This window comes from Oryzias melastigma, linkage group LG6 (assembly GCF_002922805.2).
Source record: "Oryzias melastigma strain HK-1 linkage group LG6, ASM292280v2, whole genome shotgun sequence".
Classification (NCBI taxonomy): Eukaryota; Metazoa; Chordata; class Actinopteri; order Beloniformes; family Adrianichthyidae; genus Oryzias; species Oryzias melastigma.
Genome location: NC_050517.1, coordinates 27,682,693 through 27,708,194, shown reverse-complemented (window position 1 = coordinate 27,708,194; position 25,502 = coordinate 27,682,693). Strand labels below are relative to the sequence as shown.

Below are 25,502 nucleotides of genomic sequence, written 5' to 3'. Positions count from 1 at the left end.
TTCGAATCCCTCTCCAGCTTAGACATATCATTGAATCTTTTTTATTTTCTCTGAATTACTCAACACCCATTACTATAAATATCAATTAAAACATCAGGAGAATAGATTTTGAAGGTCATTAGAATGTCTTTTCTTAGGCATTCTTAGGATTTTCATAAGCATGAGTTTTTTTTAGTAATACATAGTGATAACAAATAAATAATTTATTAAACCCCTGTATTACTTGTTGTTTTAAAAAAAATCATGTATTCTTTAGGCTTATGTATTAGAAAATAAAAAGATAAATTGCAAGATCCAAACTCAGATTTTTCCAACAAAGTGGACGACAAAGTGCTTTTGCCACGAGAGCAACTGCAAATAGCAAACACTCATTGAGTGTCGATTGCGATCGATGTAATGAGTATCCCTGCTGTAGATCATTCAATTTGAAGTAATTTTATCTAACAGTTAACTTTTTATCTTATTTTCCCTTTTTGAACGCTTGTGTGGAACTCCTTCTTTCTAGATTTTGATATTGAATCATAAGATTTCTTGTCAAGTCAAAATTACTTTTTTCCCACTATTACTGCATTTTTAATACTTTCTGGTAATTTTTTCTCAAGATTGGTGTTTCTTTTTTCCTATTTTGAGGCTACTTCTTTTTGCAGTTTGGAAGAATGGAGAATTGATCATCTCTAAAACCGCCTTTATCATCCTGACGTGTGACTTCATCTGCAAACCTGACTTCACTCATGGTGTTGAGCCCAGATTTGTCAGTGAATAGCACCTCCATCAGTCCATGGCAGCTTCTCCTCAGAAATCCATCATGTCCATCTGATTTCTTTCACATCAAATCCGTTTGGGTTTTCTGTCTCCACTCGGGGATGCCGTTCCTGTTCTGCCTTTAGGTTTCACTTGTTCTAACCCAAAATGTCTTCATCTCCTGACAGGTATGTCCAGCCCGGCTGTTCCCGCTTGAGCTTTGAAAGTCTGGATCTGCAGAGATGGAGCTCGTCCGCAGCCTCGGCTTGACTGTTTGTGGACTTTACAACGAAGGAGGAAAAAGTGATGCTACATCCATCCATAAAAATAATGGCAGCAGAAACATATTAAGTCCTTTACTGTGAATGTCAGTCTGCGAGTAAATCTGTGAGTGAATCAGTGAGTAAATCTGAGCACGAGGAGCAGAAATGACTGAAATAGAAGTCGGAACGGCATAAGTCACTTTGTTTTTCCTCGCATCCCCGCCCCTCCTCCTCCCAGAGTTCCCTGCTCTAATTGAATCTGGCCTCATTAAAAAAAAGCAGAGGACCATAAATACAGATGCACGTTTAAACTGTCAAATTAATTACAGGCGGGAGCTCCAGCTGCATGACGCAGAGCGGCGCTGCCGGGGACAGACCTGAAGTGAAGGTTTTTGAAGGTGAAGTGCGTCTCCACGATGCCCGTGGTCTTCACTCGGGTCCTCAGGATGTCCTGCTCTGTCGGCTGGTAGTCCGGTGCACCGATCCGATCTAGGCTGTCCAAGTAGCTGAACACACAGAGGGAAACAAACATGAACACGGCTTTGCTACAGTTCTCATTCAGACAGCACTTCTTTAATGTCCAAACGTGTTTTTATATTTAATACCTATTGATTTATTCACACATTTCTTTGATTTTTTTTAGGTCAAATCAATCAATTTCTGCAGATTATTTCATGTTTAAGTGTCAATTAATGACAGTTGCATTTCTGCATGATCTCTTATTGACTTCTTTATACCTCAGAAATATTCCGTTTGTTCTCTCTCCTATCTTTTATGTTAATTCCTGCTCCTCCTCCTCTGCTGCACCAGTTTCGCCTCGCTGCTGTTAGATTAACCCACTTACAGAAGTTGGTTTCTTTATTGAATAATTTGTTATCGTGGTTTTATGAGGAACAATGAGGTGCAAGACTCTGCAGCAGCAGCGATCTGCAGTTTTCTGCAGAGAACATTAGCTCCTCTGAAGTGAAGCTTATCACCTGCTGGAAATGAGGCAGAAAAATAAACTCCTTAAAAAAAAAAAAAAGACGTACGACCGGAGCAGAGTGCACGTGCATGTGGCCGCTGACCAATAAACCTAATGACGTGTGGAACGGCTCAGCTGCTTCAGACGCTTAAGATCACATCAAAGGGACAATAAGACCCCCCACCCAGCAGATCACTGCCCCCATGACGACTGTAGATGAGGACCTGTCCTTCCAGATCCTTCACATCAGCTGAAGGGATTTTTAGATCAAAACGATTTGGACAGAAATCTGGTGAAAATACCCGCAACCGCGGCGGCCTGAAGGGATGAAGTCCATCAGCACTTATCAGAACAAGTTTAGCTCGGAGAGCGACAGGAAGAGGCGAGGTAATGGATCATCGCAGGAAGTGGACGTTTATTCTTTGATGCAGACGTACAAATTCAATAATCCTGGAGCTTACTGAGTGCAGCTCTCTGACTGACCGCCGCGTCATTTTAGATTCTGGTCACTCACTGGCAAGTAAGTGGACGGTTTAAAGGGGGGTCTGGTACAGTCGACGTGTTTCAGATGAACCACACACCAGACAGACACATCATAAAAACGCACAAAACAGTGAATCTGATTTCAGTTATTTCATCAATTGGGAATAAAAATGTCCCAAACATCTCTGACTGTATAAGAAAGGAACAGATTCTAAAACCTAATAATTCATTTTAAAAACTTCAACCACTTAAAAAAAAAAACTACTGGGGAGTTTTCCTGGTGGACCAAATAACTACAGAACAATGCATTGTGGGAAACAGTGCGAAACAATGGCGCCTTTTCCTCAGCCCGCCTGCAGCCACCTAGTCTCCCCGAGATGAGGCCCAAGTCATCTCAGACACACTATGACTTAATGCTAGTTACAATCAGTACTTCAGATTAAATAAAAAGAACGTGTTAAAAGAATAAAGTATTTGAGCAAAATTTGATATTCTGACAAATATAATGCTGTTTATTTCTCTATAGATGACTGTGGTTCTTGGAACCAGTGGGCACTTCCTGTATGGAACGCCAGGGGGGAGGGGCCACTCAATCCATGAGCAGAACTGACATGTTCTTGAGCCTGAGCTCAAGACGACACAATATGGGGCATTCTCCTGTAAAATTTTCTGGTAAAGTTTATTTTTTTATTTTTTTTGGCAAAGACATTTCAGGAAACCCCCAAGAAAATCATGAACACAACTGCAAGACATGACAAGACTTAGTATGGAGAGCAAAGATTTAAAATTTAAGATTAGAGACTCGACTTGGTCTTGAAAATAAGAACAAAGTTTAATGATTTGGTTTTGAAAAGATGAAAGAAGTTTCTTTGTTTTCATATTTTTTAAAGACACACCCCAAATGAAGATCATGTTTTTGGTCTTTTTAACATGTTCTTTTAGCATTTTTTACATGATGGAGGACATATATAAAAAAATTTGATTTCTTTGATCAAATTTTGACGAGCTATAAGTTAGCAGGAGAGATTGTAAACAAAGGGATCATGGGAAATGAGTACAAGCTCAGTCCGCGACAAAAAATCCCGTCCACAACTCAGAGATGAATTTCGGATGAACTCCTGCGGTACTGCAGAAACTATCCCTTAGAAAATGACACAGGCTTTTCTTCTTTGTGGCTCAAATTAAAATGATAATTAAAATACCACTTTTAATATAGATCAAACGATAACTCGAGCAGGATTTGAAGTTATAATTAAAGAACAATCCCTCCTCTGCTTGAATTCCAGTCCAGCAGGTGGCAGCACCTTTAGATCAGTCTGCAAAACCCCCAACAGAAAAAGACCATCAATCTGCTAAATCATGGGGTTTCATATTATTTCAGCGTTTCTGAATTTGGTTCTGTAATCAATAAATGACTATTTATAGAACCGAAAAAGTGTTTTTCAGACAGATGTTGAGTTACTTCAAAGAACAAAAGATAAAAGTAGTGGAGGGAGTGTGTGTTGGCTGAGAGAAACCAGAGCACTCACAAAGACACACATACACCACTGCAGCTGTAAGACTTATTGATCACATGCAGAGAAAAAGGACTGAGAGCGCTTGGAAGGAGAAACAAAGAGAGTGAGACATAAACCTATTGAGGTGACATGAAATCAACCCTGATGTGCTTAATGGAGCACAAAGAGATTATAGACATAAACCACGACCAACAGCATCCATCACACTTCCACACAGATTGAGAAGATACAAGACCTTCAATAACAAGAACCTAAAATATCTCTCAGAAGACGGAGCAGCAGGTTTCATCTGTTCCATTTTTTAGCCTGAGAAAACATCTACTAGTAACAGAATTTTTGATTAACCTTCATGACATCTTGGGTTCTGAACATCTAAAGCAAGTACGCCTCCTGTACTAGTACTGAAAGGTTTTAGTTGTGTTGGGACAGTCATGGGTTCAGCAGAGGTCTTCCCAGATGGCATTTATGTTAACTTCTTTAACGTTGGAGCTCTAGTGTTGATATTCTTTGACAAGACTTTTGGGGCCACGTGTAAGGCCAAGGCTACTGAACAAAAAGCTCGGAATTAAAAGTCAACACTGTAATTTGTTGACTTTTGGCCTCTACCACCAAATAAGCAGTTTGGGGTGTGATTAACTGACTAACAAAACAGTGCATTGTAATTTTAAAGAAACTAATTTAGCAAAGTTAGTTCAAAAAAGCAACCTTGTGTTTATTTGCATCGTTGCAACTATCTAAGCTTACAATAAATTCGAGGGCGCTAACCAAAGTTTACTGTCCGCTTCTGAGTGGAACCAGTTAAGAAACAGCAGCAAACTATCGTCAGTTCAGTTGTGTGAAAAAGGGTAATGTACTTAAACACCTGACTAACTGAGGCCTGCATAGTCTGAGAAGAAACTCGAGGTCAGGGGTGTCCAAAGTCAGTCCTCGAGGGCTGGCCTCCTGGTGGTTCTCCAGAAGAGACTTTGGGATGTATCTGTCCACCCAGACGGTGATGGAGGAGAAACTCATTTTTTTACGTGGATGTGTTCTGAAGCACAGAAATAATGATGACATCATCGAGGGGTAGAGTCGTCCAGATTTAAAGACACTATTTTTCCATTACCCAATTTGGAGGGCTATGGCCGAATCCGAATTCTTCCCCTATGCCTTCTCTGTACCCCTCCAATTGTAGAGTTGTCCGAAATAGTTATTTTAGAGGACTAGCCCTCTGCCGCGAAGGTGAACCGCATCATGCCGTGCCACGGAGAAGAAATGCATTTCTTAACGTGGGTGTGCTCTGAAGCACAGAAATTTACATTTATATGTAAGAAAGTACTTTTTGTTTTAGTATGACTTTTTAAAGTTATGAGACCAATGTTACATATTTCTGAGTGCTAGCAGCTCCGCGCTAACGTAGCTGACTGGTGGCCAAATTTGAAGACACTGGCTATGTCCAAATTTTAACCTTAATCCCTAACTGCTAAAAAAAAAAACTTTCAAGTGCAGGAGTATCTAGTGCCCTGGATTTTAAAAGCATTTCGGACACCGTGCTCACTATTTTTTATCTTAAATGACAAGTATGAAATCACAAATTTCACAAAGTGTAAATATAATCAATACAAGTATCTACGGCTTAATTTGTGACTCCACTGTGTTCTGATGATGAAAATGTGGATAGTTTATCGAAAAATTACATTTAAACATGTTTGGGTTTTTTTTTTTCAAAAATTGGTAAAACGCAATGCATTGTGGTCTGTATTTGTCAATGTATTGAGCAACGATGTACACTGGTTACAAAGGCTTCTGGGAAATTTCTAGGAGTCTCAATTTTGGAATCGTAGATTTGCACAGCACTACAAAATGGCACCATATAGTGAGTAGTGAAGGAATTTGGACATGCCCACTATTTAAAGTCCCTTCAGTTGTCACGCACCTTGGTGTGTGAAATTTGTTCTCTGCATTTGACTCATCCTCTGGGGGAGTGGTGAGCTGCAGACACAGCCACACTCGGGAACCATTTAGTGGTTTAACCTGCCAATCCAATCCCTTAACGCTGAGTGTCAAGCAGGGAGGCAATGGGTCCAATTTTTGGAGTCCCAACTCGGTCAGGATTTGAGCTCATGACCTTCCAGTCTCAGGGCAAACACTCTAACATGAGGTCACTGAGCTGGTGGCCTTGTGGTGACTCTCCATTTGGAGGGCTAAATGTAGGGGTAGGGGGAAGTCGTAGGGGTATAGTTATGACTGGAGCAGTCATAACTAAGGAAATCTACAGGTGCATGTATGGGATTACTCATTTTATACATGATCAATGGTGCAATGTGCATAGAGAATGAAATTTGTCTTTTTGCAGTTTTAAGCCTTTAGTGAAACAAACAGGGTAAAACTTCAGATAAGGATAATGTAACAAATATACTGTTTCATCAACATTTAACCTTTAAAACTGGTTAAAGGTGGGTAACAACGGGAGAAAATGGGAAACTCCAGTGAATTAATGACCGCAAGTATTTCCCAGAGTCCTGCCAAGCTTCCCAACACCGCTCTCTGGAATGAGGTTCTTTGTTTCGATGAAAAGACTTAGATTTCCTGTTAAACTCATTATGGGTGAAGACACTCTACAGTTTGTCAGAGTAATTAGATAAGAATTGATTCCATTTTTGTCTAAGAACTCTTTTAAATCATATCTGTGCCACCCGTATCGATTTCTGTCTTATTGTACAGTTTCTGCTCAAACGGGGTCGACTGGAGGCGTTGGAGCTCATCTCTGTTGCTTAGTAACCATCTTTTGGATGGTTATATGTTTCCCCTGCTGTGGTTTCCTGACACCGATTTGCAGCAGACACTGTGACTTTTGCGAAAGCAGTAGCGACTAAACGCAACATCATGACGGCGAGCCCAACGCGAGAGATGTTTAGATCGATAAAAGGAAGAAGTCCCTGTAATTAAAGCTGCCGGCGAAGCTGAACGACCCCCGCCTCTGCAAACCACACTGACATCAGCTCTGCACTAAAACAAGAGTGAGCCCCTGCAAAGGTCACAGTTAAAGGAATAGTATGATGTTTGAGTTGCAAAAATATATGCTGTTTCAGCACCATGGCAACCATTGATTATAGCTCAAGAAAATTACTGATGTATACATTATTTCTCTATATTAACCTTTAAACACTTGCACTTTCAAACAATTTATATTTAGTGGAACTTTTCATACTTTTTCAATAATTTTTGATATTTAAGTAACAGATGGTGACCAAAGAATACACCACATCAGGTTTATAGTAAATTTATTTGAAGCGCCTTTCAAAACACCCAAGGACACTTTACTGTTAAATAAAAACATTACCCTTCGCCTAAAAGTGGAGTTCATTAAAAATGACCAAAAAAACTTTTTTTTTCTATATCTTGATGTGATCGATGAGAACTGAATGGCGAGACTAAGTGCTAAACTGAAAGTTCTGTGGTCGTTCATGCAACACTTTTGAACACTATACCTGAAACTCATGCAGAATGTCTCCGTTTTTTTTCTTTTTTTTCAAAACTCACTCATGTGTGCTTTGGAGTTTCTGCTGATGCTACCCTCCATCACTATGGTCTTAGTCACCCGCAGGGGTGTTGCAAGTTTGCGGGTTGTCCGGGTGTGTGGAGGGTCGTAGAAAAGAGCAGCTGCAGGAGCGCAGGTGTGTTCGAGGCTGAATGAGCTTCGTCATTGCGGTGAGGGTGGAAAATGTATTGCAAAGTGTCTTTAGGGAAAATGTCAGTTCATGCACTTATGACTCAACATGCTCATAGGAAAAAATGTGCATGAATATTTTTACTCTATGGGATAGTTGAGCAGACTATGACCTTTTAGTGTGGGTCACCTATACCCCTATACAAGTTAGCCCATTTTTTGCTCGCAGACAGCCCGTATCCAACACTTAGGACAGTTGTGAGCATTGACTGTATAAGAGAACTGGACTGAGCGACCCCTCCAACCTGCATTCCAAACAGGAAGTACCCATAGGCTCCAAGAAGCCAAAATCCCATAGACTTATATTGAGAAATAAACAGCTGTTACTCAATCATTAGATGTCTGAAAAACTGTTCTTACTGCAGCCCCGAAGTGCAAATCACACCAACAAATCTCTCAACCCAAAAACATATTAAAAATCATAACCATAATTAAGAAAAGGAAAGAATTTAGGAATCAAAACACAATTCCAAATGCCAAAAAAGAAATGAAATAAAAAATTAAACTTTTTGAGAAACGAATGTAATTTCCAGAAATCAAAATGAAATGTTAAAAAATGAAATAGGAAATTGGAAAAGATTGGTACTGTGGGACAATGCTGATTGAATGATGACATTTGTCCGTCCTTTCAACAGAACGTTATTTGTCATGAGGAAATACCAATCGTGTTGCTGATTGGATGATGTAATGACCCTTAATAAGTACATTATATAGTTTTGGGGGATTTTATTTTTTTTTTCTTTAGAAAAATGACAACATTTATCCCATGGAATTGAGGAATTTTTACAGTTTTAGGCTCATTATAAAATTATTATTTAGAATAATAATTACACAATGATTTTTGAGTAAAAAAAAAAAGTTATTTTTCAGAGGATATCAAGTATTGCCAAAGAGAACATTTTAAAAGATAAATTATAAGAGCAGGTTTTTACAAAGAAAAGAAAAAAAATAATTAAGGCCACATACTGCCATAATAACATAACCCAACATGTTTCATTCTAAGATTATATCAAATTTACTCTGAATCTCAGCAAAGGCTGTCAGCACAGAACAGCTCAAATTAAGCTTCATGCAATAAACATCTTAGTGATTAAATGTTTTATAGCATTAAATAATCACAAGTACCTGAACGTGAGACGTAAGAAGCAGAGAAATTCACATTTGTGTGGTATTTGTGGATCCGCCTGCCATCACAGGCCTCAACTGTTTAATATTGCAGTCTTTCGGAGTAATGAAGCAAAGCGGGGAGGCCGCTGTGCTGCATGCACTTACCCTCCCCATCTGAGGATTCAACATCCCAGTGTGTGTGTGTTGGTGTGTGTGTTTGTGTGTGTGGGGAGCGACTGTTTCTAATGTATAACTGCCACAAAGGCTGGGGAAGTAAATCATGGACAAAGAGTACAGTATGTGCTTTGTGGTAAATAGGTCAGAGCGCTCAGGGCCTTCGCAGAGAAAGAGATGTGGCTTTAGGCAGGATGCATCTTCACAGAGCACAACCTTCATCTTTCACGGGAAACCCGCACACGTGTGACCACACAAACGCACACATCCACAAACATCTGGCTCCTGCAGCTGCAAGAATGACCACACATCTTTCCTTAGTACTAAAACTACATTTCATCTCTGTAGGGCCTTCCCATTGAGGTGTGTACTTTGGTGAGGCCTCGTCATGTGACCGCCGTCCTGCCCCGCCATTGGCCGCCTGCCTCACTCCGCTCCACGGGCAACAACATAATAGGAAGTGTGCATCAATCTTTAATGTGACATTTATCACGGCGCTCCAAACACAGTCGCTCCCACACAAAGCGGATGCTGTGGGACTTCATTAACCGCCAGTTAATGCTCCAGTCTCAAAGTGCTCCCACTCCTCTCCTCCACCTAACCGCTCGGCCTCTCGTCTGTGCTGCTCGTCTGAAACCGCCCCGCTCCCATCTCCTCACAGTAACCGTTTCATCTGCTGAAGGTGCGATTTCTCTACGGTGGTCTGGGGAGTTGGTGATCAGTGATGAACAGACGAAGTAATGAAAACGCTCCTGTTCTAAAAGAAACTGAACTATTCAGGATTCTTTCATCATCTCTGCCTCTCAGGGGGCACCAGCTTTTTTTCCGGCAGCTCTCTGTTTGCTCGGTTATAGATATGATTTTAAAGGCTAATCCTGCAGTGTGTCACTGGGAGTAATTCCTCTGGATTTATGATGCATAGTTAAACAGCCTGTACATGCACAAACACTGCAGGGAAAAAGAGTCCATCTCTGTGTAAATCAGCCTGTAATAGGGATTGATCACACGTCCTGATACCATTTAGAGGATTATCACAGAGCTGCTGTGTGGTGCATGTTTGCTTTTTTTTCTGGTGGGGGAGCACTAACCAAAACTGCACTGAGGAAAGAGCGTCTTCTCTAGTCGACTGACAGATGTGAAATGAGTCACTGATGAAGGCTTGATGGTCCCACTGGTTCTAGAGTTTTCTTCTTAGTTTCAAAACCATCATCATACTAACCAATGAAACAGATTTAACTCAGAGAAATTCATCAGTCAAATTTAAATTTAAAAGACAACTGTACAATTCTTGGTTCCAAAAACTTTAATTTATTAAAACATCAGCAGCTTCCAGAACCACCATCAGCATTTCTGACTGTTTAAACCGGAATTCGCTGAATATTCAACACATCTCTATGTTGCTATATCAGATCTATAAATTTAACAAAAAATATAAATTTAAGTAACACAGAGGGATTTACTTTCTCCTGAGAGTAGCAGCCCTTCTTAGCACAATGCTCCAGATTCAGATCTACGGAACCAAAATCTCTTTACAGTTTTCAGACTTCTTTTGTCTTTTGCATTTCTAGCTTTTTGTCTCAGACTTGCCCCCAACTGCTGCCACAGTAGGCTGCCGTTCACCACAGCTCTGTGTTAGCTTACTTAAATAGAAAAGAAGATCTCTATTTCTATAAAGATAAATCACAAAGTGCTTTACACAAGGAGCATAAAATCAAATCAAAACACAGAGGAGTAATAAAATCCAATACTAAAAGCTAAAAACATAGTAAAACAAGGACTGAAATCAACTATAAACTCTCCTGAATAAAAACGTCTTGACCTGGGATTTAAAACACTTAACAGAGTCAATCTGACGCAGCGCCAATGGGAGGGAGTTCCAAAGATGACGACCTACGGCTTGAATGGTTAACTTGGTAAATGGCGTTTGCTTGTGAAGCGTTTTTCTACCTTCCTCAAAGGCCCAAAGCGCTTTACAGTCACAGTCCCATTCACATTGGTGGTGGCTCCACAGCTGAACACTGGCGCCAACCTTCCACCAGAGGCAATACGGGGATCAGTGTCTAACCCAAGGACACTTCGACACATGGGCGGGCAAGGTGGGAATCAAACCTGCAATCTTCCGATCAGGAGTCAATCGCCCTACCACTGCACGTAAGCCGTCCCATAGGGGAAAGGCTTGAAAGAGAGATCTCCTCTGGTCTTAAAGTGTGTTTTTGGAACGTTTAAAAGATGTTGTTTGGAAGACCTCAAGGATCGGGTTAAGGAGTATGGGGTTAAAAGGTTGTATGTACGTCGAGGCTTGACCATTCAAGAGTCTAAAAACTAAAACTAAAAATTTAAAATCAATTTGTAAGGACATGGCCTTTTTTAACGCGTGATGGTGCAGTGAAGTGTCTGCTTCAATTTTTTTTTACTTTTTTCCCACCACATTCTGAGTCTGAAGCGGTCTGCAGGTGTATTGTTCACATATTGCAGAATTGGTTGAGGAGACCGGGGTTCTTCGGAGTTTGCAGAGTCTTTGTAATAATTGAGTTGCATCTGCCCTCTTCTACTGAGTCAGATGACCTGACAGGAAGAGGATCAACAAACTGGTGCAGAGATCTGGCTCCATTCTAGGACCTCCCCTCTAAGATAGTCTCTAGGATGCAATGGAAACTGGAATACATCAGCCACCCATCCTCATTCTCTTCTGCATGAGACCATCAGCCATTAGACTCTACAACACATTATAGACACTAGACACTTCAATTTGTTATTTATTGTATTTTAGTATTATTACTTTTGTTATTGTTTGCACTATACTATTGTTCGTTATCTGTTATAATGTGTATATCTTAAGATAGGCGCAGGTGTGTCTTAGGCCCTTCTCTCTCTCCTTTATTTTCACCTGCAGACAGCTCGTATCAACTCGTAACAGCAGCTGTGACTAGAGCTCAATGAGAGAGGAATCTGACAAATGGTGGACAGTTTGAGCTCCTCCACCACTCCCCTCCAAATACATCACTGTGGTATCTTCTGGAAGATGTCAAAGACGTGGACGTACTATTGCGCTGAATCGTTGAGCTGGTACTCTCGGGCGCGGCTGAAGCACTCCTGGATGCCCGAGTCGGACCACAGACGCATCATTGCAGACAGCAGCTCGGCGGAGAAAGGCTCCGTGTCCTCCATGCGGCTGACCACGTCACACACCATCTTAGCATCAGCCTAAAGAAACAGGACAGAGAGGCGCCACGTTAACATCCTGATGGAAGAAAACTGCAGCTTTGTTTGAGCATCACTTCGTTATATGTGGAAGAAAGAAAACATTAACCCTTGTGTTATCCTAGGCATGTTCATATTAAACATGGGGTCATCTGGACCCTACAAGACTTCATTTTGAAGTTTCTTTTTCTAGGATTTTTTCAAAGATTTTTAAAGAAGGTTACACAATTTTCTTGACATTATAAATACTTCTAATCATAAATATTCATATTTGCACATATATACATAAGACAATGTTTATTTTAGATTAATTGCTTGAAAAGGAGAACACTGTCTACTACAGGATCACATTGCATCAACCTTGTACAGGTTTGATCAAACTCTGCTTTGAGCAGTTGATGCAGTCAACATGTACATCACCTCAGGCTGTGATTGAACAGATAAACGTATAGATACAGGCAGCAGGATAAAGCTCTCTTTGCATGGTGGCTTGGGCTTCCCTCATAGATTGATTGCACACTTCTTTCACTGCGTTGACTCGCCACTCCTTCACATTAGGAGCCAGTTGAGGCGATTTGTCAAAAATGTCACCCGGACGCCTTCCCAGCGAGGTGTTCTGAGCATGAGGAGGAGTCACCGTGGCAAACCAGCTGTTTTACCCCCTCTAGTGTAATGTAAAGACTTCGATGCTCTGCAAACAATAAGCGAGTTCGTGATTTCACAAGGACGATCCTGCCCTTTAAATGAGTTTAGAACGAAGACATCAGGCTAATGAATTCTGTCATTCGTCTCACCTTCCTTTCATCACAGCTCAGATTGACTTTGTGTTGTTGTTTGTTCTACTGGGTTGCGTGTTCCCCTTCCTCTTCTTCGATGTTTTTGATATTTCCTTTTCTTCCTCTCATCTTCCTCAGCTCGCTGCACTTTGCTCAGTCTCCTCTTTCCATCTTCTATTTTTGAACAGCCTCGTTTTCTCCCGTTTCTGTCTTTGGTACCAAACCCAATAGGTTTCTGTCCTCTTCAGCATTCCTCACCTTTATGAAGGACATATAACCTCCTTTAGGGAGTGGAAGTTCTTCTAAATTGACTGAGCTCATGTTCTCATGCTTTAAATACTCTTCACTCCACAAAGAATGATTCTCTAAATCTGAATTTTTGTTCTTGATGTTTTATTTTTTGACCAAGAACTATCAAGCTGAGACGATCACAATAATGACAGAAAACTGTTTAGAATTTTGCTGTAAGCTCTATTGATTCTCTTCCAGGAATATGGAAGCTGTGATAAATGTTATTGTTCATCCGACTTCATTCAAAATCCAAAATCAACATTAATTTTGCTGACATATATTTTCAAACTGCCAGACTGCTCTAAGGCCATCAGTCAGGTGAGACTTGAAATCTGACCATTTTCTAGGAATTATTTTACTCAACACCTTCCAGGAAACCATTTAGATCTGGGATGTCAAACTCAATCGCACAAGGGGCCAAAATCCAAAACACACTTTAGGTTGTAGGCCAAACAGGATATTTATTATATTTTTATTTATTAACATTTATTGAACACATCAAAACTAATTTTTTAAAACATTAAAACCATAACTTTTTAATATAATTATGAACTAGATAAAAAGCATTACCTGTGATAATGCTAGTGTGAATGCTGTAAGCTGAATTTAGCTGCTGAAGATGCTAGAGCTGATAGCTGAAGATGCTGAAATTAATAGCTAAAAAGGCTGAAGTTGATAACTGAAATCTCAGACGCTGTTAAAGAATTTGTTTTATTCTTATCATTGTTTAAATGTGTTTTAAAATGTTAACCCAAGCCGTAGCATATAGATGACCCTTTTACCTCTTAGAAACAGTTGTTCAGTGTTTGATCCTTTTGAAGCATGGATGAGGGAGTTTCATGATACACCGCCCTTAGCAGAAAGGAAGGGTGCTGTTTGAACTCAAAACATTTCCAAATGGTTAATTATTTGAAACCTCTGATGAACTTTTCTAGTTTGTTTCTCTGTTTGAATGTTGTAACCTCCCACTTGTGTTTTTAAATAAAAGGAGCAAAGGAAGAAGCAGTCCTTTGAGAAAACGGATGATGGCATTCTTCCCATCATACTTGTTCCTCCCTTATGCATAAGTAACTCTGCTTGTTGGTGTGGTCATTTACTGTTTTTCTCTCTAGTGTCGAGGTGAATTTTCCTGACAGAAGCTAACAGCTGAAAACGCTGAAGCTGATAGCCAGCTAAAATATTAACTAAATGTCAAATTAGCCAAAAAACTAAAAGAAATATAGGTTAGCCACAACAGCTACCATGTCGCTGAAAAAATAGCTAAATTCAAAATATCCTAAAGAGCTGACCTACGATTGGTCGAGGCTTGCTTGGTGCGCTAACTCAAATTCGTGCAAATCCCGCAGATTCTGCTCCAGGCTTTTTGCTTTCACAGCTCTGTTCCTATAAATGTCATCGTGATCTGTCCGGGCACAAACCCCAATTATTAATTTGGCACTTCCGTGTTTTGAAAAGGAAGCTATCAACACATCACTTTTAAATCCAAGTCTTTGATTGATCACAGTGTAATGCAGCTGCAATTAAATGTCACAAAGCTCAACTGGTTGATCTTCCAGCCCAAGATCAATGAACGCTTGATTTTTATGTAGAGCCATGATCTGACTTAAAAACTTGCATAGCGACGTATGATCACGAAGCCCGAAATTCTGGTCTTTGCGCGTTTGCATAGACTTTACATTGAGTCCATTCGTCCAGTATGAACACCACATGCTAAAAGTCATTCAATTCTTGTTTAGTGAGTACGCAGCATTATAAAAAGGGAAGAGAGATTTAAAAACAAGAGTTAACAACTTCTAAAAGGATTTAAAATAATCCACGGTTTAAAATGATTCCTTTTTTATCACCAAAGAAGTCCATGACCTAAAAGGCAACTGAGAGCACTTCATCTTTCATTTGAATGGGCTAAAAACGTAACTTTAAATGTAATTGTTCAGTATTTTGAAAAATATAAAGGTATGTAGAATATTTGAGGCAATTAATTGATATATTATTTAAAACTCTTCTTTGTTTTAAGTTTAAGGCTCATATATGTACGGCACTGAATGAACAATCATCATCATCATCCTTTTCCCTCCAAACTTCCTTCATTTCCTGATCTCAGTGTCACATCAAACCAGAGTCATTCAGTCTCCAGTTCTGTCTCTTTCTGACCAACAGGCTTCATTTCTGACAGCTTTACAAAAATGAAAAGAGAACCTCAGAATGTCAAAATATTGGACTCAGCTTTTAAAGACAACAGTGTGTGAGCATAAACAGAACATGATCAGAACAAACATGGGGGTGACTTCCCCGCCCTCAGAGAGCACGCTCAGTTCTGTCCTTGAAGCGATGCAGCGGTGAACCTGACTCCCCCAGCCTGATCTCTCTGACCTGATCCCTCCCTCTGCTGGGTATCGCCGTGCTCACAGCGATCCGCCGCTCAGAGCGAGTCCCTCTCAGTCATGATGCTCTGACAGCAGCCACACCAGCCAGATGTGGACTGACAGAGATGGACAGAGCACAGATGAATGAAGAAAGTCATCCTGTGTGGGCTCCAGCGGAGAGCCGGGCAGAGAGCCACGAGCGTGCAGGAGATCACAGCCAAACCAAGGACGCAGTCCAAAAACACACACGCTTCTTTTACTACTATGATTATAGCCTTACACACATTTAGCTTTTCCAGCCTGTCTGGAGGAAAACACGTTTTTCCGAGCTATCCGGCAGATCTGACCTCTGCTGCGAGTCCCGAGTCTGGCTCTGCGCCTCCTCTGAGGAGAACAAGTCCAAAACACCCCCAGTCAAAGTTAAACAAACCCAAACGGGAAACTTGATTCAACATGATGAACTCCTGACTGTGTTAGTGTGTCAGCAGCTCTCAGCATCAGACAGAGCCTGCTGGGCCAGCAGACCGGAGACCACCGGGATTTTTGGTCAGAACTGTGTTCATTAATCTTCTGGAGATTATTTATAATCCTAATTTCAATGTTTACAATTTGTACATAGATATTACTTAACAAACTGAGTTTATACGTGCTTCCTAGATCCTAACAGAATTAGTTTTTTTGTCTTCCTCCCTTTTCAAACATTCCATTTAGTTTGATTTTAATTATATTTATGATTCAGCAAAAGGAGACAATCACACTCTTGTTCCTTTTCCTAACAAATAATCTCACAGCCAGAAGAGCTTTATTCGTTCATATTTAAATAAATATTTAACATTCTGCTTACAAACCAACTTTGATGAAAATTGTGTTTTTTACATGTTCTTGTGGCGCTTTTCTCATGATGGAAGAGAAATAAGAAAATTAATCCTACATTTTTTTTCTGAAAATGTCTTTTTTGAAATTGTTTTGCAGATGCTAAAATGCAGTTATAAAAAGTTTGTAATTTTGACAATTTACTTTGACAAACCGTGAGCTCAATGCTCCGCTCCATTCTGAAGAATTCATTTGTAGCCGACTAGATCCATGAACGTCTTTGTTTTCTTCGTCTTAGCTGGAATATGGCTCAAAACTGTACGTCTAGCTCAAATATTACTCGCCATTTTTGTTGCACCACTAATGGTATGTTGGGCTTGTGAGGGGCTGTAAGCTAATAGGAGAACCTGTAAGCAGATGAATCATGGGAAGGGAGAAAGGTTACTCTGCCCCAACAATTCCGCCTTCAACTCAGAGGTGAATTTCCAAAAAACTGCTGCTGCTCTGCAGAAACCATGTCCTAGAAAATTACACAGGCTTTTGGCTAAAAATGGCATGATCATAATTAACAGATTTTAGGGAACAGCGTCCTTTTTGCTTCGGTCAAAAGATGATCAGAGTGGGACTTTAAAACAGGGACTGGTGTTTGTGAAAGCAGATCATCTCATCTGAAGTGTGATGTGGACATCTGTGTAAAAAAGCACAAGCAGCTGGAGGCCTACTCAACAAAATAAGTGAAAGTGCTGGTTCTTCTTCAGCCAATCAGAAAAGAAAACACACCACCAATTTTTTTCTACATCCATCCAACCATCCATCCATCCATCCCTTAGATGTATCATTATGTTTCCTCCTTACCCATCTGGCCCCATCCTGGCGCTCATGCTCTCTCTCACTCCTCCGCATCACATGACTCTCAGCTGCAGTTGCCATGGAAACCATCCTCATTTTCCTGGGAATGCAATCTTGCCTGATTTTTTTTTCTACCATTCTCTCAGTCTTCCCATCCATCTGCCGCACCCTTCTCCTCTCTCCATCCCACCATCTCCTCCTTGTTTATTCTCTCCTCTTGTTCCACACACTCTCTCTGAGTTCAGCAGAAATGTATTCTGTCCATCATTCAAACACCAAACAGCTAAAAATCTCTCTGGGGGGTGGGGGGTCAAAACCTCCCTCAGCCATTCATTGTAGCAGCTCTGAATAATGAAAGTGATGAAATATTGAGCTGCAGTTCAGCTGTCCTGCAGAGTCTTACACACACTAGTGTTTTACTCCAGAGGAGCTTCCGATGCCCCCCCTCCCGAGCTTCCTGCAGCCACACCCATCACGCCACCACACACATAGCTTGAAGCAGGGGGGGTTCAGAGTGAGATGTTAGAGTGGAGCATTAAAACACTTAGTGCAGGGAAAAAAAACAAAATCAATGCCGCTTTACCACCCTCAACACCATCAAAGAGAGAGAGGGATGCATGTAGAAAACGGGGTGGGGGGGCTCTTCTCTGTGCATGTGATCTTAATGCATGTGGCACTTCTCTACTATGAGAAGCTCCTTCATCTACAAAGGCTCTAAAGATGATGCTGGGAGTGGTGAGTGATACTGTGACACAGCAGTCACACTGAACTAGCTTTCAGTCATAAATGTGAAGCCTCAGCCTAAAGTATGACGGTGAGGGTTCTTTAAAGAATACGTCAAACCTTGATGAAAGAAAACATTTTGTTTTCTGAAGTCCTGGAATAGTATCTTCTACAGCTGGGTTGATCAAATCGAATAAAATATTTTAATACATCAATAATCGACCCATAAAAATAGAAATCAATCTAACACATAAAGCTAAAGTCTGATAGCTTGATGCTAACGTAAAATGGGATTTCCCATAGGATGGCTAATGCTAACGCTCAGTCAACCTAACCATTTATTGCTGATTAAATGAACATCTTTATAAACTCACAGGCAAACTCTTTTAAGGAAATATGTAACACTAGTGATCAGTATTCCCTTCATGATATGATTTGCGACATATGAACAAATAGCAAAACAAAAATAGAATCAATACATCATTTCCATTTCACTGCAATGGTTTTACTTAAATGTAAGACAACTGAAATTTTACCACAAGTTATCTCAATATCGCATTAGGAAAGAGGTTCGAACTCGTATGTTGGGGAAACACCAAAGAACTATGTTCTAGTTATAACAGCCAAAACTGGACAACAATTTAGAACAATTTAGGCAATGTTTTTTTAATTTTTTATTTGTTTGTTTATGTGTATAATCTTTAAAGGTAACCATTTCTCAAAGTTTAAGCCATCTTTAATCCCATACGCTGGTATCACGAAGACGATAACTTTTTAACTTGTCGTTGAAAATTGCATATGACCCTTTGTTTAAATGCTGTTGATACTTTGTTCTATGTATGAATAAAGACTTGTGAAGATACTATTCCAGTACTTTAGAAAACAATGTGCTTTCTTTCATCAAGAACTAGACAACATTTATCCACTTGTCTATTTAGCACAATATTTGGTAAATACACCAATATGGCAAAAAATCAGCTCTAGATACCCATCTTTACTACTTTGCCTACTCTTTTGAATTTGTATGTGGATAATAATCAATAAAATACTTAGTAGCAAAAACTGTTATTAACAGCATCAATCACATGTTTCAAACATTGATGCATTTCACTCATTATGGTCTATATTTTATCTAAAGAAACTTTGGTATTGAACAAGTTGCTTGTACAGCATTCAAACTAAGGAGAAGTTTTAGACTGACAAATGTAATGTCTCCATTTATCCCCTCTGACAGGTCCAGCATTCCTTTTTATACACCTGAAGCAACACCCCATGAATCTCGTCTTTATAACACAGTAATTCCAAAAAAACAAGTGTCAATTTTCCAGCTCAGATGTGTTTATCGCCTAAATAAACTGAATGGAGATAAAGAATGGATCATTGGGTAATTCTATACTGGGTCTGTACAAGAAAACTGAATTTAGCACATTCACTTGTCTTTGTGAACTCAGACTGCTGGAAAAGTCCCTCCCCAGCAGACGGCTTGTATTTTATGAAGGACCTCCAGACATGCCGCATTTGATGGTCTCGTAGGTCCTCCGCAGCACATTATGGCACTCCTTCCTCTGGGGGTAGTTGCACCCGGAATGTGAACATTAGAATGACTAACAGACTGTTACGGTACTCTGTCATGGGGGGGACTTCAGACTGTAAACACGTTTGAGTCAGAGCTGCAAAGGCCTTTAAGAATTGCTCATGTTTCTTTCGACAGACGCGTCTCGCAAAAGCATTTAATCTCTGCGGTCTCTATTCAGATTGGAACTGCAGGGGGGTTCAGTGCTGCAAGTGCAGGATGTGATCATTCACTAGAGAAAGGCAGGGACGATGAGGAAGCAGGAGATCATGAGAGGCAAAAAGACCTTTAAAATAAGCTCTGAGGTCCATCCCAAATGCCTGAGGGAGGAGCAAACAGCACTTCTGGAAAAGACTGGAATCCAAAGTTGTGTAGTTTCATAAAAGTCAGTTTTTCACTGTGTCTGTCAGTGAGCAACTCCTAACAGATTAGACTTCTTCAAACACGACGGTTCATATTTTGCCTTCAGGCACTGAAGCTCCTTCAAATTCCTTGTAAAGTTTAATTATTCTCAATCTTTCTTGGAAAGAAAACTTGCTCAGGCCCTTCATCAAGAAGATTATCTGCTCACTTTTACTCTCATGAAAAGAACTTAAAAATTCCCACCATAACTTAATGATAACTAGATTGCCGCTTTCAGAATAAGTTCTTTTTTAAAGGAAACTTATGGTTTCAATAATCACTTTTTCAACTAAATCGGGTGAGTTTTGGAGATCTAAAATGCAGGGATTAATATACTTTAACAACAGTAAAAGTAGCATGATGACACATGCAAAACAACACATTCCAACCAAAAACTATATCTGAGAAAAAAAATGCCAATACACATCTGTTTATAAAGCAACTAACATTCTAATACTTTAGATCTCTAGATGGTTTTGGTGAACATTTGATTTTCTGAAAATGAATTCACTAAACTGTCGCTAAAAGAAATGTTCCATCTCTGCAGCCGTCACTGAAAATACACCGTCTCTATGGAGGTTTCTTTCTTTCAAGCACATCTTCAAGCCCAAAGTCTCCTCTCTCTGCTGTTAAACTGTCACCTTTCATCCCCATGAGTTCCTCTACCTCCCCCCCAGCTTTAGTCCATCATCCAGTCTGCCTCTCTGTCACTCAGCGAGTCTTTCCGCTCACATTCTTCTATACTTAGATCCAGCAGCAAGCTGTCAGTCCTTGTCTTTCCAAACCCTCTTCGATCCCTGTTGGTGTTGCACACGCGTGTGCTGGATGGACAGACACAGGCACAGAGGCGATGCTCCGTCAAGAGAAGCAGTCCACCGTTATCTACTGCGGAGGACAGCCTTCAGTTCCTTCTACACATGTATGACCATGAGAGCGGTTATATAAGTCGAGAAGGAGTGTTTCAGATATCAGGCTTGTTTGGGTGTTAGCCCCGTGACACGTTACCAATGGTATTACACCGTATCCAGTGCTTCTCAGTTTGTATCCACTCCTACAATTCTAAAGTCTATTTTCTAAAAGTCTGCAACTACTTTTGGTACCATAAGGTATTGAGGTTTAAGAACAGTGAGTTCTTTGAAACACTGTTTATACCCAAAGGCAATGAATGGGTTGCTTTGCAACAAACTAATGTACTCAAAAACAACCCATATCTAGAGCAATTTGTAACTGGAATATGATGCCTCCAGAAATAATGGCCATAAGCAGCCATAGTAGTTTTAAGGCTAATCTAAAGAAATCATAATGAAATTACATTACATAATTGATTTATCTTTTTGCCTCTTCTATTTTTTTTAATCTTTGGAAATTTAACCCTTTAACACCTGAGCTCCAGCGTTTACGTTCTTTGGTTTACTGTAACTTTTCAATCGTTAACACAATCAACGTCATTCCAGCAGATTTTAAAGGAGAAAAGCGGCTCATGCCGCTTTTCTCCTTTAAAATCTGCTGGAATGACGTTGATCGTGTTAATGGTTGGGTCCCATTCCAATCTGCCTGTCAATCTCAATCTTCTCTCACTCGTGAACAAGACCCCAAGATATTTAAACTCCTCCACCTGGAGGAGAACTCCACCCACCGAGAGAGGGTAAACTACCAAGACTAATTGGGGATTTTTAAAAAAATAAATAAATAAACAAAATAAGTCCTAAATGTTCACGTTTTTAGTATTTGAATTGCTCAGTTGAATCTGAAGTATTTCAAGTGTAGTAGAAGGAAAAAACTTCCTGGAATGCTAGAGGAGACTATAATGCCTTGTACATCTAAAAACGGCAACCTCCGAGCAATACAACACCACCATAGAGGAACATTAGCCACCATTTGCATATTAGTTTCAAACTCTTTAATTGTTGGTCATGAGAGCATGATCGCGGGCTGCACGGTGGCGCAGTGGTTAGCGCTCTCGCCTCACAGCGAGAAGGCCCCGGTTCGAATCCCGGCTGGGACCTTTCTGTGTGGAGTTTGCATGTTCTCCCCGTGCATGCGTGGGTTTTCACCGGGGACTCCGGCTTCCTCCCACCGTCCAAAAACATGCCTCATAGGTTAATTGGCGACTCTGAATTGCCCCTAGGTGTGGATGTGTGAGTGATTGAGGCCCTGCGACAGACTGGCGACCTGTCCAGGGTGTACCCCGCCTTCGCCCTTCAGTAGCCGGGATAGGCTCCGGCACCCCCGCGACCCCGAAAGGGAAGAAGCGGTCAAGAAGATGGATGGATGGATGGAGAGCATGATCTTTTTCCCACATATTCTCTGGATATTTTAGAACATCGTTGTCACTTTTAAAGACAATTTTCACCTTCAAAATTGCAGCATTTTTCCATTGAAGTTAAAGTCCATTTAGCTGTCATGCACACCTTGGTGTGTGAAATTTTTGGCCCATCCCCTGGGGGAGTGGTGAGCTGCAGACACAGCTGCACTTGGGAACTATTTGGTGTTTTAATCCCCCAATCCAACCCTTTAACGCTGAGTGTCAAGAAGGGAGGCCTTGGGTCCCATTTTTAGAGTCTTTGGTATGACTCGGCCTGGATTTGAACTCATGACCTTCTGGTCTCAGGGCAGCCACTCTACTATAAGGCCACTGAGCTGGTTTATTTTGGAAAACAATTATTTGTCACCCTGGAATTCTACATGTTTTCAACAAACATGGTCTAAAACCGTTTGAACTACCACACATTTAATGGTATCAAACATGTAAACTTTTTTCAACTGTTTTTTCAAAATAATAAAATGCAAAATAGGTTAGCTTGGCCTTCAAATTTGCAATGCCTAAAACGAATCAACTGACTAACCAAGCCTTAACTGATGAGGTCTTCCAAACAAAGCTTTTAGCAAGCTTCAACATCTTCACCATATTTGTACATTAGAGATGTGTTGGAATCTTGAATACAAATCCAAATAATCTTAAATTTACGTTTCTTCAAACATACTAAGTTATGTAACTGCTGTTACTAGGAATTGCAATAATGCAAATGTAAGCAGCAGTCACAGAAGCTGAATGCTTTTGGCAGCCAGATGCAATTTCGTTCTTAGATTTGAAAATCTAGCTTTCCCTGTATCAGCAAACCCCACAGTGAGTTTTCTCCATTTCAGATGGTATCCATCATCTGACCAGAAGTTGGCTATTCCACCTTAGACTCTGATCAAAAGCAAGTTAAACCTATGAATCTCACAAAAGAATCAGATTTTATTTTATTATTTAGGTTTATGACATCTATGCTAAGAATTTACCTACTGGGTTTTTCATTCCAGTTTTTGAACATCATTCAGGAATAAATTTAGCATTTTAGCATTTTAGCACTTCTCTTCAGCTATTTATCATTTTTCTGTCAGTGAAATCTGCAGTTAGTTTGTTCCATCAAAATAATCAGAATTATTCCGCTCATGAGATGTCACATATTGTTTTGTTTATCCCAAAGCAGTTAACCTTGTAACCTTGTAGTGTTTAAGCTGTCTTTCTTTAGCAACCAAAGGATTTTGCAGGTTTCTTTTTATGCTTATTTATTCCCTTGAGCTTTTACTGAGGCTTTTATATCCTACATTTCTTTTGTGGAGCTCTTGTCATTCCAAACATATCAGGCCTGCTGTTGATATTTATGGCCAGGACATCAAGGCGAAGCTGGGGTTTCTCCAGGGTGCAGCTTGGTGACATAAACCAGATATATCTGCTGTCCTGTAATGTCATTCTGACCGGCTCCGTCCAGAGTCTGTTTATGCAATCACACCAGACCGACTCGAAGGGTGAACAGCTGCATTTACACAGAACACAGGCAGTTCAGTCTTTACATCACGAGTATTTGTGAGGTACGCTCTTTCACACAATAGTGTAAAATGTTATGAAGGCATCAGCCAAAGTAAGTTGCAGAGAGTCAGTGAGGTGACACTCTTAGGGTCAATGAAAACTTTCCTGCTCCTGCTGATGTGTACAAGGTCAGGACATGTCAGTGAAACTGAATCTTCATCCTGAACAACAAACAGAAACTGTAATGTGAGGTTGGTGAACCGCCTGCATCCCTCTGTCTGCTCGTTCAGCACCACACGTGTAGGTCTTCTCACCTCACATAGTTAGAATAAACACAGGTGACTGTCTTCAGGTTTAAACTCGACGGCGGTCACCTGTGTTATAAAAATGTGCTCAACCTTCAAAGGATACCAGATTGTGTTCATGCTTTAGGTTTAAAAAAAAAACACATATCTGCTCTGTTATCTGCACAGCTTGTCATGAATTTGCATTCCAACAATAAATCCCAACAACTATTGACTGTTTGTTTTTATAGTGAACATTTTGAAAAATCCACTAGTAAGTCAAAAGTCACACATTTTTCTTGGAATTGCTTAGCAAACGATTACTAGATCTAAAATAAGTATGAAAAGCTTCTACATTACATTTTCAGCATATATTGAAATAATAAAAGGTCTCAATGAAAGATATGCAGTGTCACGTGTACTGTAAAATGTCTCATGACCAGAGATGTTCACTTCCTGTTTGAGCCAAGAGAAGATGATGATAGTGAGAAAGCTGTAAAAGAAAAGGCTAAAAACGAATCTTGACATTAAGAAGGGACATTGGTTTTTTGGTACACATCATGTTTAAGGTGTCTAGTGTTGATATTTGCATTTGTGAATACTCAAATATAATTAATGTGACCATAGAACTTACTGTGAACAATAGTTACCAATGGGATTAGACATTGTATCTACATTTGAATAGACTAAGGTCAACTGTTCTACCTTACTTTTTATTGTACCTAATTTTTACACACAAACAAAGAAACAAACGCACAGAAACACACTTCACTGGTCAAATTATTCAACCTGTACAGTCAGTTGTTGATACAACACACTATTCCACCGATCACAGTTGTGACCGAAGACAAAAAACATTTTTTCACACACATTTCTCTGAAAAGTTCTGAAAATGATGATTGTTTTAAAGGGAACTAATCCTACATGATTTAAATATTTTAATGTCTGGGAAAGGTATGGGAAGAAATAAGTTAAGGGATATTGTGTGATATGTTCTCTGACTGCAGTTTTGTTTGAAGACTACTACTTCTTCTTTACCACCTGCACCAAATCTTTGCATATTTGAAGACAAACTACAGCCCATGAAGACATGTAAAAACCCTTCAGCCAATGACTCTTAAGGATTCCAATCATTAGAGCAAAAATGCAATTTTTTTAGATGCCACAAAAGAAATGATGGAAAATATTACTGTAGGGAGCTAATAGTCCTGCCAAATTGTGTAGTAAGCTTAGATTTTCCATGGAATATTACAACAAGTTGACAAAGCTTTTATGCATAAAGCAAATAGAAAACAGTAAAAAATACATAACAATACCAGTGCACCTGTCACGAGAGAGAGAGTCACACTAATAGACTTGTGAATTTAGCTGTTGATGGTTTTTAAAGAAGGTCATAAGGTCTGTTTTCCCAACGCATTCTCACTCCCAACTTGTCGTATCTGGACGTATGGTTTGGGCCTTCTCCGGATCTCT

General features: G+C 40.0%; 1 protein-coding gene across 2 annotated transcripts in view; it reads right to left on the bottom strand.

The window, feature by feature from the left end:
• The window catches only part of LOC112152140 (guanine nucleotide-binding protein G(o) subunit alpha), a 117,708-nt gene that overhangs the window by 26,365 nt on the left and 65,841 nt on the right, over positions 1-25,502 (bottom strand). For both annotated transcript variants that reach the window (XM_024281479.2, XM_036212505.1), the window contains exons 4-5: positions 12,002-12,162; positions 1,382-1,510 (exon numbers count right to left, since the gene is read on the bottom strand). In XM_024281479.2, the coding sequence (XP_024137247.1) occupies positions 1,382-1,510; positions 12,002-12,162 (290 nt within the window). The remainder of the gene's footprint in view (positions 1-1,381; positions 1,511-12,001; positions 12,163-25,502) is intronic.